The sequence below is a fragment of the Mytilus trossulus genome, chromosome 3 (genome assembly GCF_036588685.1).
Source record: "Mytilus trossulus isolate FHL-02 chromosome 3, PNRI_Mtr1.1.1.hap1, whole genome shotgun sequence".
In the NCBI taxonomy this organism is placed as follows: Eukaryota; Metazoa; Mollusca; class Bivalvia; order Mytilida; family Mytilidae; genus Mytilus; species Mytilus trossulus.
Window position 1 is genome coordinate 51,028,327 of NC_086375.1, and position 19,146 is coordinate 51,047,472.

The window sequence follows — 19,146 nt, forward strand, 5'->3', positions numbered from 1 at the left end:
GTAAAAGGATATGAGCTGAAACGCTTAACTAACTTAGACTGTGCAATCGAATTTCTCTTGATTTTACTTTATGTGCTTTGTTCTCGTGACTTTTCGTTCATTACAAATACAAACACGTGTTGAAAACAGACCATGGCCGACTCCAGCGGTATTTTGAATTTATATATTTACCAATAACATCTCACAAGAATATGTTGATGCCCATGTCAGCATTTGTCAATCATAGTGTTGCTTATGTGAAACATACTGCTGACTTTGCATTTTAAGCAGAATACATTTTTAAACACTTAACAACAGTGCCTGTGGGACACAACTACAAGCTCACCACGTGGTGTGCAAAAAAAGTTTATTTTTTTTGTAACTGCCTAAATGCAATCAATGCATTTTAAAAGTTAAGAACATTGATGTTATAACCTTGATAATCAAATACTGACTGTTACCACTTTTCCAATGATATGTCATATGCTGGGGAAAAAAATGTGTTTTATACAGCTTATTTATTTTTCAGCTCTTGCAACTCGAGTCTTGCATAGTATTAAATGCCCTCTTTCAGGCGTCAAACTGGCACTTTCGGCTACCATTAGCGACAAATTGGTTAAAATTTATTTTTTGATTTATCAAAATATCCTTATTGTTAGGTCTACAGAAGTCTGATCCCGATTCAATAATTTTTCTTGTGCAATTTTGAGAAAAAAAAATATTGACAATGCGAATCATACTAAAATCATCCAATACTGTAAACCAACTAATTTTCGCGTCTTTCGCGAGAAGAAAAATAACGCGAATATAAATCGTCGCGAATTCGTAATACTTGGATCTTTCCTTATTGGACTACATAAAATACTAAAGAATATCGCGAAATTAAATCGTCGCGAAGTGAAATAGAAAGGGCTAAACGCGAAATAAAGTATCCGCGAAAATAAGTTGGTTTACAGTAATCAGGTCGAGAATGGCTATATAGATATTTTGCTGTGACATCATATGGTAGGAAGGCATTCAAATAGGCCTTTAAGTAGTCATAATTGCAGTCTGCAGGATTATCACCCTATAAACAGGTCAGGTATAACCACCAATTGGTGGATTATTCCTCAATTGACATGGTACAGACCAATTGATGCATAATTCATTGTTTTTCAAAGCAAATTATTCAACCAAAGTGGAGCATTCTTTTCTTAAAACCATATAATTTATGGTATGAAAACATGTCAAACATTCCTAGTTCAGTATGGTGACATAACATATTGCATATAATCAATAATTGTATTTTCAGTTTCTTCTATTGTTATCTTGACAATTCTTGATTGGCAAATTGACCACCAAATTTTATGGACATGAATACTGTCTGCAGTGGTGTGATTATGACTCGGGAGTAAAACACCACATAGAGGGTTTGTTACCAACCTGTTGATTACATAGACACATGTTAGACCAAATTAAATCCAAGGTAATCTGAACATTGTTTTAATTCACTAATTTTGTTTTTCTTTTTGTTTTCAGCTAAGAAAAAGAAGAAAGAAAGTATAGCAGTAAGTGATATTCAAATTTGGATTTAAATATATTTTTCAATTCACACTAATTGTCTGTTTCCTGTCCTTGGTCTAACTTAGAATTTCATTAGCATTAGTTTAAGGCCGGTTTACTTCACAGCAACTATGGTTTGATAATTTTTTTTTCAATATCCACCAATTTAACTTTCAAAACTCTTTGGGAAGAACAAGAACCTTTTTATTTTGAAAAAGGGGGGGGGGAAATGGTAAGAGTTATCCAACACAACTTATTTTCACCCTTTTATAAAAATATCACCCAAAATAGAAAAATGAAATTAAAACATTAGGTACACAGTCAGATAGTTAAGCTAGATAGTTAAGCTGCTGTAGTGAATATTTTGTTGTATCGAATATGAAAATATGTGCTCATTTTGATATTTCTTTGTAGGATATACAGCATTCTGAGAACTTTTTGCTAAAATCATCAGATAAAGTAGAAAAGTTAGACACATCACAATGGCCATTATTACTCAAGGTAATTATTTACATATCCCAGTTTAAATCAATCAGTATCTACATGGAAACTCATCTTTGTCAAATGATTGGTTCTATATTTTGGTTGTTGATAAATTTTCTGCCTACAGAACGCATTTTAAACAATACTAAAATTTACAGTTTAATGTGACTATAATATTTAGAAGTAGAAAAAACAAAAATACTTAACTCTAAGGAAAATTCAAAATGGAAATACCCTGATCAATTGGCAAAATCAAAAGCTTAAACATTTCAAGACTGTGTTATTGAAATAAGATGAATTATGTATGCAATACACAAAAAAATACTCAGTTTTGAACTATATTTAAATTAAATATGATATGTTTTATGTAAACAAAGTTTTGTACAATACTGATATTCAATCAACTATGAGTCCAAAAGATCTACAGTTAGATATTCAAGTTGAATTATGATTGCAAATTTGTAGAATTTTGACAAGTTGAATATTAGGACAGCCCATTACACACCAATACCATCTGGTAGTTCTCCACTGAAAAGACCAATAGATGAATATATCAAGTAAGTTGTGCATTGTTAAAACTGTCGGTCGTGATAGACAGGAAAACTACAGCAGAATCATGTCACCCTTGTACATATGTTTCAGTGGAAATAGATGTGAAATTGAAACTGCTACACAACTCCTTATGTTTTAAACTGGTATCAGTTTTTAAGTTCAAAGAAGTAATTAAAAAATGGTTGTGAAAATTGGACCAGTCTATATACTTCTATGTGCTTCTATATACATGTATGAAACAGTTTAATTGAATATTTTTCATGATGATGGAAAAATAATGAACAAGTATGATTTTAAAAATGTCAATCACTCTAATATTTTTCTCTGAAAGGATATAAACACTGTTTCAGTCACATGATATGTGCACCCCATATGTCTCTTTCCCTATGTACAAGAATAATTGAAGCCATGCTCATATGTTATTACAAAAAATAGTAAAAGAGGATTACCTTAATATTTGACATTGTTTGCTGTAATGCCCCTGTCCCAAATTAGTGCAGTCATTTGGTTCAAAATTTGGTTTTACCCTTGTTTTTGTGTTTAAACTTCATCATTCTTATTCATGTTTACTTTGACTTTAAATATTTTACTTTTTTGCACTGTTAAAGGAGTTGGTATGAAAATTAAATAATGTAAATAAAAGAGAAAAAATGTTTGCATAGCAAAATAAGTTGCATTGTTGATGCTTTGATTGATTTGGCCATACAATTACTTATTTGAAGAGAAAAAAACATGTAATTATTTATGCTTTGGTTAGTCAGAATATTTGCAATCTATTTAATTCAGTTTGAGTTTTAATGAAATAGCTTTCTGTGATGACTGAAACTTTGAACCCTGATTTCTGACATACTCTGAAGTCTAATATGCTCGTCTGAGAAAGCTCTAAATAAGTAAATAAATCATTTGCAAGCTTTTTTTTTCTTTGAAAAAGGACATGAAGGAGGTGTAGGTTAAGCAATGAGACTGTTCATAGTATTTATACATCTGATCCAAAAGTAGGGTTTACTGTTTGACATCTGTCTGTCCCATGAAATTCTGTTGCTTTTTCTTAGAAACTAAAAATCTGATTTTTAGTAAATTTTTATCAGGTGGTTACGCACAGGAAATAGGACCAGTCTGTATATTTTGATGTGATTCTTGGCACAGTAATTATATATATATATAAATGTTTAAAACAGTTTAATTGAATATCTTTCATGATGATGGAAAAAATAATGAACAAATATGATTTTAAAAATGTCAATCACTCTAATATTTTTCTCTGAAAGGATATTTACTGTTTTAGTCATGATACAGTCTTTTCAATGTACAAACATGAAATCATGCTGTACAAGACTGAATTCATTTAGATTTCTTTTAAACAATTTTTATTACAATTTATATTTTGTGAAATTTAGTCCTGATTGTAAACTTGTCAGGTGGTTATATAGGCGGATCCAGCCCCCCCCTTTTTGTGGGAAAAATTTTGTTGATTATATAGGGAATCACTGAAGCATGACTGGAGCAAGCCCCCTCTTAGGTCAGTCAGTGGGTTCTCCTTAGGAAAAGTTCTGGATCCGCCACTGGGTTAGGCACAGAGAATAGGATCAGTCTATAATCCTATGCGCTTCTGGGCACAGTAATTAGGCAAAAATAAATAACAACTTGTGTTTCTGCTAACATGCTGTTAAAAAAATAAGGTAGGTACACATATAGGTATGCAATATAGTTATATTTTACTCAAGATTTTTAGCTGGTGACTACTATGGAGTTGGTCTGACTTTAACCGTGCTTGTTTTCAAAATGGCATAAAAAGTATTAGGGTTGGCACTAAATATTCTGATAGGTAGGGTTAGTTGAAACACATATATTATTAGGGCCCCGCCAAAGGCGGGTCGCCCTATAGTGATCAGTCTGTCCGTCCGTAACACTTTCGTGTCTGCTCCATATCTAGAGAACCATTATGATTTCATACTTAATACTTAACATGATTATAAACCAACACCAGAGGGTGTGTCATGTTGTATGTACAACTTCCTAGGTCAAAGGTCAATGTCAAAAAAACTGGTTTCAGTTGACAACCCGGTGTCCTGTGGTGAAGATTGTGTCCGCTCTATATCTTGAGAACCGTTATGATTTCTCATATTATTCTTGACATCCATTTTAACCAACACCAGAGGGTGTGTCATGATGTATGTACCACTTCCTAGGTCAAAGGTCTGTCTGTCTGTTGGTCTGTCCATCGCTAACAAATTTGATCCACACTATATTTTGAGAGGACAGCTGTTATTATTTCATACTTTATACCTGACAAACATTTTCAACTTAACATATATATTAACCAACACCAGAGAATGTGTCATAATGTATGCATCCTAGGTCTAAGGTCAGTCTGTCGGTCTGTCCATCCGTTCGTTGTTCTTAACAAATTGTGTCCGCTCTACCTCTCGAGAACCGTTTATATTTCATACTTTATACTTGGTGGGTCATAATATATTGAAGGCATAATTCTAAAAATATGTGACAAATATCAATTGGGCAGCACCTTTAAACATATTGTTTAAACATCAATCCATATATCCAGAAGTCACCTTAGAGTAGTCAACAAGGAGTTCACATCATGCAGTCATATCACTATTATACTATGAAAGTAAGATGAGAATATTTATTAGTTTTAACTTAAAATCTTAGATCAAAATCACACATGAGACTATGTAATAACTTCAAATAATGCTTCATATCAGATTATCCATACAACTTATTTACCCCCACGTTATTGACAGCGGGGCCCACAGAGATGGCTCCCATCTCAATGATATCTAGTTTATTTTGGCCTTATATATCTATGAATGCAATGTGTTGAAGACAGTACTTGACCTTTAATGGTTTACTTTTCCAAATTGGGACTTGGATGGGTGGAGAGGTGTCTTTTTGGCACTCATACCACACCTTATATCAATGAGACAGTTTTGCTGAATGTTCTTCATGATGATAGAAAAATAATGAACTTATATGATTTTAAAAATGTCAATCACTCTAATATTTTTCTCTGAAAGAATATTTTATCAATTTCTTGTAAAGGACAACTTTTGTAAAAAAAAATACTGGTTAAAGTTTACCGACAGAATAATTGTTCTAAGGATTCAGTTTGAGTATTAATGAAATAGCTTTCTGTGATGACTGAAGATTTGAACCCTGATTTCTGACATACTCTGAACGTCTAATATGCTCGTCTGAGAAAGCGCCAAATTAGTATATAAAACATTAAATTTTAATATTAAGATGGTACCCTCAGCTTAAAAGTTTACATTACATAGTATAAAAGAAATCTGTATAAATATGAAAAGGGAAGATAAGAAATGTATGAGGTAATTTGAGTGAATTCTATGATGTCATTGTTAAATTACAGATGTGGGTATATAAATCTTGATAAACCAGCCAATCCATCATCTCATGAAGTTGTGGCATGGATAAAGAGAATATTACGTGTGGAGAAAACAGGCCACAGTGGCACATTAGATCCAAAGGTTACAGGATGTCTGATTGTATGTATAGAAAGAGCCACACGATTGGTCAAATCACAGCAGGGGGCTGGAAAGGAGTATGTGTGTATATTTAGACTACACAGTCCTATAGAAGATGAACGTCTTGTGTGTCAGGTATGTCAGAGTTTTTAATAAGTATTATGTACCAATTACATTAATATACTGATTAATGTTAGATTGTCTTTATACAGAAGTGCTGATTGCTCGTGCCCTAAAATCCATATTCAAACAAAATTTAATATATTGAAGCGGGTGGTAAAGGGTTGTTCTTGTACAACGTGTTTTGCCATTTTTATTTTACATGCAGCCGTGAAAAAGGTTAGTTATTCACCTTGTTTTGTGAAATGGGTAAAAAAAGATCAACGTGCGAGACATTTTTAATTGTGATATGGCAATTTTATTTCACAGTTTTCCGTGCAGATACGCAGTTTTCCGTGCAGTAACGCCCCTCATTGAAAATGACTAATGTCAGAGAGAATATAATTGTGGTCAACTTAAATTCAATCACACAGTCATCATGACCTACACAGTTCTTTTTTGTACACATATTTTATACTTATACTTTTTGAAGTGCTATTAGTGTACATGAAAGTATCCCGCATGCATCATTTTCTTTGTGATAAATTGTATAAATTAATAAAATGGGTTTTTTTTTCTCAGAAATTAGAGAAACTGACTGGTGCTTTGTTTCAAAGACCCCCATTGATATCAGCTGTAAAAAGACAATTACGTATCAGAACAGTGTATGAAGTGAAGATGAGAGAATATGATGGGGAAAGAGGAATGGGTTAGTAGGTTGATCTTTAATAATTTTAGACATATTTGTAATTTATGAAACAAACAATACTATTGGTCAAAATTTAAGAATTCAATAAATTCATTATTCAATTAAAGTTTGATGGAAATTCACAAATACCAAAAAAAAGTGTCTTATCTTAACAAAGAGAACATAACAAAATTTTACTATGAATTGAATTCAGCTTGTGCTGTGACATTAAATGGAGCGCATTCATATCTTACTCAGGTATATTCTGGGTTAGCTGTGAGGCAGGCACCTACATTCGTACAATGTGTGTACATCTTGGTCTCTTCCTGGGTTGTGGTGGACAGATGCAGGAACTTCGTCGAGTCAGATCTGGTATTCAGTCAGAAAAGGTCAGTTGATCAATAACTAGTCATGTCATTATTCATTGAAGACGAGAATACTGATTGAACATTGATGAAAATTTAGAATCATTTAACAACAGTAGAAGTTTCAATTTTAGATCTTCAGTCTTTTTTTAAATGTGTAATTGAAATAGAATTTTTAACACCATAAGAAAGTTGAGAAATTAAAATTAAAAAACTATGATATAATCCTTGGGTTATCTGATTTGATTGTATTTTTATGCAGTAGAACTAACCCACAACTTGTTCATTTTGACAGATTGGAATGTGTACCATGCATGATGTGATGGATGCTCAGTGGTTATATGACAACCATAAAGACGAAACCTACCTCAGGCGGGCAATTAAACCACTAGAGGCACTACTTACTGGTCATAAACGTGTTATCATGAAAGATACAGCAGTAAGTCATACATGTAAATTAAAGGGCAACTGATGTTCTCAATTGTCCCTCGTTAAAATATGAGACACATTTTTGTCCATATTCACAGTGATTCAGGGTGACCTGAAACTGATCTTAGACTTATATGAATTCATTTGAAATTGAACTGACTTAGTAATTTTGGTAACAACATTTTCTAGTATACAAATTGTACAAAACATTTACTCCAATATCTGTTCAACATCCGCCAGAACAACAATTCAATGTATTGTAATTAGTGTACTCGTCTCTATATTTGTAAAATGATATATTCCATGTACATAAAATATTTGTCATAATACGACCGCAAAATTTGAAAAAAATTTCGTCGTATATTGCTATCACGTTGGCGTCGTCATCGTCCGAATACTTTTAGTTTTCGCACTCTAACTTTAGTAAAAGTGAATAGAAATCTGTGAAATTTAAACACAAGGTTTATGACCACAAAAGGAAGGTTTGGATTGATTTTGGGAGTTTTGGTCTCAACATTTTAGGAATTAGGGGCCAAAAAGGGCCCAAATAAGCATTTTCTTGGTTTTCGCACTATAACTTTAGTTTAAGTTAACCCTTTCAACGCTACACAAAAATATAGAAAAATGGCTGCTGCTGCTGCATTATTTTTTAGTTCATTCATTAGAACAGTATTTTCCTTTTCAGACTGCTGTATCTTTTTATACGACCGCAAATTTTGAAAAAAATTTCGTCGTATATTGCTATCACGTTGGCGTCGGCGTCGTCGTCCGAATACTTTTAGTTTTCGCACTCTAACTTTAGTAAAAGTGAATAGAAATCTATGAAATTTTAACACAAGGTTTATGACCACAAAAGGAAGGTTGGTATTGATTTTGGGAGTTTTGGTCCCAACATTTTAGGAATTAGGGGCCAAAAAGGGCCCAAATAAGCATTTTCTTGGTTTTCGCACTATAACTTTAGTTAAAGTTAATAGAAATCTATGAAATTTTGACACAAGGTTTATGACCACAAAAGAAAGGTTGGGATTGATTTTGGGAGTTTTGGTTTCAACAGTTTATGAATTAGGGGCCAAAAAAGGGCCCAAATAAGCATTATTCTTGGTTTTCGCACAATAACTTTAGTTTAAGTTAATAGAAATCAATGAAATTTAAACACAATGTTTATGACCACAAAAGGAAGGTTGGTATTGATTTTGGGAGTTTAGGTCCCAACAGTTTAGGAATAAGGGGCCAAAAAGGGACCCAAATAAGCATTTTTCTTGGTTTTCGCACCATAACTTTAGTATAAGTAAATAGAAATCTATGAAATTTAAACACAAGGTTTATGACCATAAAAGGAAGGTTGGTACTGATTTTGGGAGTTTTGGTTCTAACAGTTTAGGAACAAGGGGCCCAAAGGGTCCAAAATTAAACTTTGTTTGATTTCATCAAGAATTGAATAATTGGGGTTCTTTGATATGCGGAATCTAACTGTGTATGTAGATTCTTAATTTTTGGTCCCATTTTCAAATTGGTCTACATTAAGGTCCAAAGGGTCCAAAATTAAACTTAGTTTGATTTTGACAAAAAATTAATCGGTTTGGTTCTTTGATATGCTGAATCTAAAAATGTATTTAGATTCTTGATCATTGGCCCAGTTTTCAAGTTGGTCCAAATCGGGGTCCAAAATTAAACATTGTTTGATTTCATTAAAAATTGAATAAATGGGGTTCTTTGATATGCCAAATCTAACTGTGTATGTAGATTCTTCATTTTTGGTCCTGTTTTCAAATTGGTCTACATTAAAGTCCAAAGGGTCCAAAATTAAACTTAGTTTGATTTTAACAAAAATTGAAATCTTGGGGTTCTTTGATATGCTGAATCCAAACATGTACTTAGATTTTTGATTATGGTCCCAATCAGGATCTAAAATATTATATTAAGTATTGTGCAATAGCAAGTCTTTTCAATTGCACAATATTGCACAATGGCAAGAAATATCTAATTGCACAATATTGTGAAATAGCAATATTTTTTTTTAATTAGAGTTATCTTTCTTTGTCCAGAATAGTAAGCAAGAAATATCTAATTGCACAATATTGTGAAATAGCAATATTTTTTTTTAATTGGAGTTATCTTTCTTTGTCCAGAATCAACTCAAATCTTTGTTATATACAATGTATATTCACTTTTTACTACCAACTGATAAATTAAAATAATCTTTACCATTCAGTGATAACAAGCACTTTTTTTACATCTTAATATTTTATGATGTATTTAAATGAGTAGTTATTGTTGCAAACTCCATTAGAAATTTAATTGAGATTAATTTGGAATAAGGGAAAGGGGGATGTGATTAAAAAAATTGGGTTCAATTTTCTCATTTGAAATGAAATTTCATAAATAGAATGAAAATTTCTTCAAACATTTTTTTGAGAGGATTAATATTCAACAGCATAGTGAATTGCTCTAAGAGAAAACAAAAAATTTAAGTTCATTAGAAAACATTCATTCTGTGTCAGAAACCTATGCTGTGTCAACTATTTAATCACAATCCAAATTTAGAGCTGAATCCAGCTTGAATGTTGTGTCCATACTTGCCCCAACCGTTCAGGGTTCAACCTCTGCGGTCGTATAAAGCTACGCCCTGCGGAGCATCTGGTTTATTATATGAGATACAGAGAAATTTATTGCATAAAAAATGCTCAGGAGAGCATGAACTGTAATGTAAGGCAATTATTTTACTGAAATTTTTATCAGGTTACCTGCGTATTCAGGTAATTAACCGGTAAAAGGTGTAATTTATTACATTTGTGTTGAATTTTGAATAAAAACAACTTTTAGTCTTCATTTATTTTGTTGTTTTATCTGCCATATTGTAAAGAAGACACCAGTTGCCCGATTCCGTAGCGTACTGTACCATACATAACGTTTTATGTAATAGTGGCACAAATAAATAGCTCTGTCCTAAAAAAATTCAGTCAACCTCCGTTTTCCCCCCTTTTTCTACGTCTCGTAATGATCGATCAAATCATATTTCCCACACGAATTTAATGTAATAAACACATTGAGATAACAAGAAACCTTTTAACTAATCCTCATTGTTAGTTTCGCCAAGGAAATGCTGAAATTTTTCCATATTTACAGCTTCGTTTCCGATTACCGCCATTTGCATTTGTCAAAATATTTGTTTTTATTTTCCTTCTACTGCATGTCGGGATTTCAAGCGCAAATGAGACCTTGCATATCCTAGATTCAAACGAGGAAAAAATAGAGAGAACCCGAATGAAAACCGAAATGGTTTAAGAGTCCTAATGAAAAATCCTTTTTCATCGCGGCATATGCCGCGAATAGCAGTGACGAACGGCGTATGTCATCGCGGCATATGCCGTGTATAGCGTTGAAAGGGTAAATAGAAATCTATGAAATGTTGACACAAGGTTTATGACCACAAAAAAAAGGTTGGGATTGATTTTGGGAGTTCTGGTTCCAACAGTTTAGGAATTAGGGGCCAAAAAGTGACCCAAATAAGCATTTTTCTTGGTTTTCGCACCATAACTTTAGTATTTATAAATAGAAATCTATGAAATTTAAACATAAGGTTTATGACCATAAAAGGAAGGTTGGTATTGATTTTGGGAGTTTTGGTTCCAATAATTTAGGAATAAAGGGTCCAAAATTAAACTTTGTTTGATTTCATCAAAAATTGGATAATTGGGGTTCTTTGATATGTCGAATCTAACTGTGTATGTAGATTCTTAATTTTTGGTCCCGTTTTCAAATTGGTCTACATTAAGGTCCAAAGGGTCCAAAATTAAACTTAGTTTGATTTTAACAAAAATTGAATCCTTAGGGTTCTTTGATATGCTGAATCTAAAAAATGTACTTAGATTTTTTATTCTAATGCAATTTGTATGTAACATTGTTTTTCATTGGCTGAAAGTTGCCGTCAAATCCACAGTTGACCAGGCGTAACTAAGGAGAACAACCATTTTGAAATGATCGAATCAACAAATGTTCGAATACTACTATATAATCGAAAATAAAACAACACCTACCTCCAATTTGTCGTTTTAATGTTATTTTATCCGAATTTGAAGCGTACAGGTAACGTAATAACCTCCAGTGTGTAAGTTTTCATTCGTATGACGTCACGTTTATCCATGACGCTTTTGCGCCAAAATCATTCATGAAGTTTCGCGGATTTTTTTTTATTTGTCAAATTTAGACATTTTTCCAAGATTTATCGTATTATTTCTTTTTGAAATGCATTAGAATCGGAATAACAGTACTGTAGTTGAAGAGTTGCCACCGTCAATTTTGATTTGACGGTCGCAAATCTCCGTTTTACTGTCTCCGCTACGCGTCGCCAGTAAAACTGCATTTGCGACCGTCAAATCTACAATTGACGGTGGCAACTCTTCAACTACAGTACTGTTATTCCTTAATTATGGGCCCAGTTTTCAAGTTGGCCCAAATCGAGGTCCAAAATTAAACTTTGTTTGATTTCATCAAAAATTGAATAATTGGGGTTCTTTGATATGCCAAATCTAACTGTGTATGTAGATTCTTAATTTTTGGTCCCGTTTTAAAATTGGTCTACATTAAAGTCCAAAGGGTCCAAAATTAAACTAAGTTTGATTTTAACAAAAATTGATTTCTTGGGCCTCTTTGATATGCTGAATCTAAACATGTACTTAGATTTTTGATTATGGGCCCAGTTTTCAAGTTGGTCCAAATCAGGATCCAAAATTATTACATTAAGTATTGTGCAATAGCAAGAAATTTTCAATTGCACAGTTATAAATTCAGCAATAGCAAGAAATCTTCAATTGCACAGTATTGCACAATAGCAAGAAATATCTAATTGCACAATATTGTGCAATAGCAAGAAATTCCAATTGGATTTCAATTGGAGTTATCTTTCTTTGTCCAGAATAGTAGTTGAATCAACTTAAATCATTGTTTTATACAATATACAATGTATATTCACTTTTACTACCAACTGATAGATTAAAACAATCTTTACCATTCAGTCATTGTCAGTAATAACAAGCACTTTTTTTACATTTTAATATTTTATGATGTATTTAAATGAGTAGTTATTGTTGCAAACTTCATTAGAAATTTGTATTGAGATCAGTATTGAAATAAGGGAAAGGGGGATGTGAAAAAAAAATTGGGGGGTCAATTTTTTTCATTTCAGATTTCATAAATAAAAAGAAAATTTCTTCAAACATTTTTTTGAGAGGATTAATATTCAACAGCATAGTGAATTGCTCAAAGGCAAATTATTTTTTTTAAGTTGATTAGTTGATTGTGTCAGAAACCTATGCTGTTTCAACTATTTAATCACAATTCAAATTTAGAGCTGAATCCAGCTTGACTGTTGTGTCCATACTTGCCCCAACCATTCAGGGTTCAACCTCTGCGGTCGTATAAAGCTGCGCCCTGTGGAGCATCTGGTTTCTATATACATACATACTGAAAACATTCATATTTTTTCTTTTTAGTTACTTGTATATCACATAGTTTTTCTCCATTTTAGGTAAATGCTGTATGTTATGGTGCCAAGATAATGTTACCTGGGGTTCTTAGGTATGAAGATGGTATCGAAGTTAACCAGGAAATAGTAATCGTCACAACAAAAGGAGAAGCAGTTGCTTTAGGTAGATATTATTATATCTGGTAAAAGGAGGGTTTCAAAAAATGAAAGGGTCAAAATAAAACATGAGTATACTGTCAAATCGAGCCCCCTAAATAAATGCGAATAGTTATGTTTTATTCAAAATTGTCGAAAGCAAAGTTTCATATGTGTTCTCGTACGAATACTGAATAATAGACGGATGGCCACACGAAGAAAATGAATAAAACAAATACTGAAAAGGTTCACAAAAATCTGGAAAATGACAGGCATATCACGTATCATGATTACACAGTTAAAACTGTAAACTTGTGTTGTTTATAATATAAATTAAAGTTCTTCGTGCATATATTGTCAATATTTCATTTTATTACTTAAAAAAAAAATTGGTGTAGAAAATTCAGGGGAGGCAGTTACCTCCCCTGCCTCATAGGTAGTTACGGCCCTGACCTAATAATTGTTAACCAATAATAAACATCTTGAATTTTTTTTGTGAACCTTTGAGATTTTTATTGTCTTTTCGGGTTGCAGGAAAAAGTGTGCAGCATCCATGAGGCTAAACCATTTTGTCTTTGTACTTTTAGTTTATTAAACTATATTAGTAAACGATTACCAAAAAACAAAGTGTTGGAAATCAGTGTTACACTACATACAATGAATATAATTATTACTTACAGCCATAGCTCAGATGACAACTGCAGTAATGGCTACCTGTGATCATGGGATTGTGGCTAGAATCAAACGAGTTATAATGGAGAGAGACACATACCCAAGGAAATGGGGACTTGGACCAAAGGTATTAATAAGATCCCTCAAAATATTTTGTTAATTAGCCACCTTTTGATTCTATGTATATATAACTTTTATTTACCTTTTTTGTAAATAAAAGATAAGGCTAACACCTTCATTAAGGAAATTATGACTTGTAGTCCATCAACAGAGTGAAAATAGATATAATCTTGGGGTCACCTAAAATTTGAATGAACCCTGACAGAGATGACTGAATCATGTACTTGAAGAAAAAGAAGGTGTATGAACATACACTCATGTAAGATTTCTGACTTCGCACAGACTTAAAAATATATGTTGCAGCTAGTTTTTGTAAGTTCTCCCCCCCTATCTCCTCTTTTGTTTAATCACAGTTACTGGATGAAGGACATGAACATTAAAGAACTTACACTGAAAAAAAATGAGATGATTAATTAGGTGAAGTGATAATTTGGTATTTTATTATGCGACTAAAACAGATTTATATTTTATCTAAAATAATTGCATCATATTTAAATAACAAGATTACGAGTGGTTGTTGGATATGCACGTAAAATTATATCTTATTAACTATTGATATATCTTTTTATATAAGAATGACTATTCAATCATTAAATCTACTCATTTAGGCTTCTTTGAAGAAAGAAATGATCAAGAAAGGATTGCTAACAAAACATGGAAAAGCCAATGAAAATACTCCAGCAGAATGGGTCAAATCTGAAGGTTTAAAGTAAGTAGAGTAATTATAATGTTCTTTATTGAACAATGTTAAAGATTGATTGTTGGTTGCTTTATGTCAAGTGGCAAATATTTCATGCAAATTTAGGTCACAACAATGTTTTAGAGCATTTGCTATTCATATATATATAGTGTACAATATTTTGAGAAAAAGCATTGAGGGTTTAGAAGCTTCACAAAATAAAATGAAATGATAAAAATTTATCTGTTTAATTTATATATTTTCAACCAGTTATGGATTAATTTAAATTACATTTAACTTTACAATTAAGTTGAACTGCCGAAGCGTACATCAAATATGGTTGGCAGTTCAGAATTATAGATATTTGCAGAAGTAATGGGTTATAAAGACATGCTGTTTTTATGGGCTACCTTAACTTATTTTGTCTACAATCATTCAAAGGTGTTGACTGTCCAGACATATATGGATACTCCAGTTAACATTTATTACTATGAAGAACACATGATAATGATTTTTTTCTACTCTAACTTTATATAATTATGCAGAGTTCTTTCTTGAAAAGTGGTGGTCTAAAGTTTAAACCTTTAAAATTTTGCAAATGCCCATGGTACAACATGATTTTGGTATTTGTAATAGAAATAATAGTGAGGATTAGCAGATTTTCTTAAAGGATCACCAGGGGGCGGGTATGGTGAACAAGGATAACATCTTAAAAGAACATTAAAGAAATCTTCATTTGTTTGTACAGACTGTTACTCAAAGTTTAGAAGTTACTTTTTGTTTGTTAAAAGTTAACATTAGAATATTTTACTTGCAGTTCTAACCATGTGCCAGTGAAGACAGAACCAGCTACACCTGGAAAGGTATCTAATGGTTTAAAAGTACTTATTTTTACATTAGTTTTACTTAACCTACAAATTCTTTAAAAAAAAATGATTGTAGTAAAACTATATTTGATCAGTTAATAAAATTTGAAAATATTAGATTTAAGAGTTAATAGTGAATTGAAAGAAAAACAAGAAATTCTCTCTAGTAGTGAAAAGTTTAGTTCCTTACATGTAAAACTTTAGGACTCATTGGATAGTTCTCATGTTAACAATCAAACCACAACTCCTTATCTTTTGTAAAATGTTAAAATTGGCTTGAAAGTCAAAAATGCAGATTTCTAGACAATTGGGCCATCTGATTGAGTTAAACTTGTTGATGTATCCGTTGAAACACCATAATCTTGCATTTATCACTGTCACTCGAACAATTATATAGTGCCCTTCTTTTATTCAATCAAGTCATTGTTAACTTTCATATTACTATTTCAGAGAAAATTTGAAGACAGTAGTTCAGATGACAGTACACCTAGTGCTCCAGCCACACCAGTGACACCTAGTGGTGATTCTGAAAAGAAAAAGAAGAAGAAGAAAAAGAAAGACAAAAAAGAAGAGAAAGACGATGAAGAAGAAAGTTCTGAAGAAGTACGTTATTTATGTATTTATCTGTTTGTCAATGATTTTTTTTGCGAGTTTTGCAGTATAATCCGAAAGTGGTGACTGTTTTTTTTTTCTTTTTAAGCTTTGCCACTTAGAAATTATAATGATAAGGGACACTGCATTATAAGTGCTCCAAGACTTATATTTTTGGGGAGATTTTTACGAACTTTACATCCAAGGTTCATATCAGCAATGTCTTGGGTGAGCTTGTAAATATTTTTACAGTTGTGTCCCATGGAAGCCTACTGTTTAATTGTCTTTTCCAATGAGATTATTTTAAGATCATGAACATAGAAATGTTACAGTTAAATGCAATACAATTAATAATAGTGTATGTAACATTATTTGCAGGTTTCTCCAGACAAGAAAAAGAAGAAGAAAAAGAAACATAAGAAAATGAAAGAAGACAGTAGTGATTGATGAATAAAACAGACCATAAAAACAAAAGTGAATAAAGACACTTCAAAAGACTTGTCACATCCTATGTCATGTAGAAAATACAGTTTACTAAATTACTGTCTTGACAAATATTGTCAGATTTGTTAAGAATACATACTTGTGCTAAAGTATTAATACCAGTTATGGCTTAAGGCAGTAGATATGAGTAAAATATCTTGAAAGCTGGTGTTTACCTATTATATTGATATCATTATTAGATATTTTGTAATGAAATTTATTAAGAACAGACCAAATGAAATATTAAGAGAATTGGAAATCAATAAATGCAACATTTACATGGGTTTTATAATGCATTAGTATTCTCAAACCATATTTTGTTCATTCACTTTCATTTCTAGTCCATTGTTAAATGATTTTAAGTTTTTCTACCTTTGTGTAACCACTATGGTTAAAAAGAGATGCATTTCATGTCATAAGACAGCAACCCAAATGACACAAACAACAAAGCAATATTATCATGCAGGTTCAGAAATTCTGAAATTGAAGAATAGCTTTTATAAATGATCTAATTCGAACAATTTTTACTAATTTTTGAATATATATAAAGACGCAGTGAATACCTTGAAGGACATTTTGTTGTTTGTTTCATTCCCTTCTTTACTACTTCATTTATTATCTGATAGAACATATTCTTATGTGTGCTATTTTTTATGTCATTTTAATTTTGAAAGTAAAATCGCATTCAAAATCTTGAAACTTTATTGTTTAAAAAAAATGGAGCTGAACCAAGTTCATTTTTTGTGAAGAGTTCGAAAGTTTCTGTCTGATGTTTTTCTGGCTACTGAGAAAATCTTTTATATCAAACCATATATTTTTTGTGATGGTTAAATGTAATTTTATAGAATTTTGTTGTCTCTAGGCAGCTACAATCTTGTTTTTGATCCTGTTACTTATGAAATTTGTCTTGCTGAATAAAATGTTCCTCATCTGAAATACTTTGCAAGTACATTCTTCTGGCTTGTAAAGGCATTTGATGTATAAACAGCTACTAAGAAGGCAATGCTGCCCCAGTTATTGACAATGGAGAAAAGGTTATTGGTTCAGCTTACAATATTTCTAGTAAATATGAGTAAAGTCTGATACAATGCTGATAACAGATTATAAAAAAAGAACTCTTTCTTAATTGGGATGTAACTTTCATTTCAGATGTTATGAAATTCCATTTCAGTGTCTTATGTGTTCATCATATGTTATATTTTCATGTTGAACATTTTATAAGTTTTAACAGAAAATAAAATCTTATTGACTTTTAAAATAGTTGTTTTCCTTTCATGAAAATAATTTTTGTCTCGCCTTTACAAGAATCCAAAAAGCGAGACATAGGTATGCTGTTTCCGGCGGTGGTGTCATCAACAATGTTTTAGTTTGTGATTAGGTCTAGTTTATAGTGATCCACAAGTGGTAGCTCAATAATATTTGGTATGCAGTTGTATAAGCATTAGCACATTTCATTTCCATGGAAATTATTCCACCCTGCCCCCTTAGTCATGGTCTTGATAAAAACTTTGCTTGTTTTACATGTACGAGTTTCTATTTAGATCAGTTTAAAATCTGCTAATGTCAAGTAACTGATATTTGTTATGCTAATTTATTGGCAATTGCAAGTATTGTTCCTTGGAGATTATATAACCCCATCCCTCTTCATAGTTCATTGACGTTTACATAGTTTGTTTGTGTTTAGGTTTGTTTAAAGTGAAGGACTTATAATAAGTCTGATATTTGGTATGCAGTTGTATTAGCATTGGCACATCACATTTCCATGGGCATTCTTAGACCTGTACCTCAGTCATGGTTAATAGACTTTGAATAGTTTCAGAACTTATGTTAGATGTTAAAGTTTTGCTATTTTGTTTTCAACATTTGCATTATCAATTTGAAAAAGGTCAGACATCTCTCTGTGTTAAACCAATCACAATGTGGTATTTTACCCGCGGATCAATAATGCTTAGTCTTGTCTATTATAGTAGTCTTATACATACTCCAGAAATGTTGCAGTAAAATAGAACTGTTTACAATTATTTATGATGGATTATAAATATAAATTTATTTAACATTTATCAACAGATTTGATAATTAATAGCTTGTTTCATCAAAAACTGTATTTTCTTCACTAAAACATCTTAAAAAATGTTTACCAACAAACTTTAAAAGCCTGTAATTCAGTGGTTGTCGTTCGTTTATGTGTTACATATTTGTTTTTCGTTCATTTTTTTACATAAATAAGGCTGTGAGTTTTCTCGCTTGAATTGTTTTACATTGTCTTATTGGGGCCTTTTATATCTGACTATATGAGGTATGGGCTTTGCTCATTGTTGAAGGCCATACGGTGACCTATAATTGTTAATGTTTGTGTCATTTTGGTCTTTTGTGGATAGTTGTCTCATTGGCAATCATACCACATCTTCTTTTTTATATTTAAAATCCAGAAAGGTATTCAGCCATTCAGAAAGCATTCATGTCTTTATGCATATC

General features: G+C 31.9%; 1 protein-coding gene across 2 annotated transcripts; it reads left to right on the plus strand.

Moving 5' to 3' along the window:
* Positions 1-68: 68 nt before the first annotated feature.
* LOC134711761 (H/ACA ribonucleoprotein complex subunit DKC1-like) lies at positions 69-17,929 on the plus strand. 2 transcript variants are annotated; one of them, XM_063572626.1, is made up of 14 exons: positions 69-148; positions 1,498-1,526; positions 1,936-2,022; positions 2,470-2,561; positions 5,945-6,194; positions 6,741-6,867; positions 7,105-7,235; positions 7,507-7,650; positions 13,168-13,288; positions 13,941-14,059; positions 14,661-14,761; positions 15,549-15,612; positions 16,048-16,200; positions 16,567-17,929. In XM_063572626.1, exons 1-14 carry the CDS (start codon positions 133-135, stop codon positions 16,633-16,635), a joined length of 1,503 nt encoding a protein of 500 aa, XP_063428696.1. In that variant the 5' UTR covers positions 69-132; the 3' UTR covers positions 16,636-17,929. The 2 variants fall into 2 exon arrangements, with proteins under 2 accessions (XP_063428696.1, XP_063428697.1); XM_063572627.1 differs by having other exon boundaries at positions 15,549-15,594.
* Positions 17,930-19,146: the final 1,217 nt, after the last annotated feature.

Bases quoted from the DNA above. Each gene is read 5' to 3' on its own strand.
- LOC134711761 (XM_063572626.1), top strand. The intron at 6,195-6,740 runs GTATGTCAGAGT...TTTTTTTCTCAG, and splicing joins ATGAACGTCTTGTGTGTCAG to AAATTAGAGAAACTGACTGG. The intron at 6,868-7,104 runs GTTAGTAGGTTG...TATCTTACTCAG, and splicing joins TGATGGGGAAAGAGGAATGG to GTATATTCTGGGTTAGCTGT.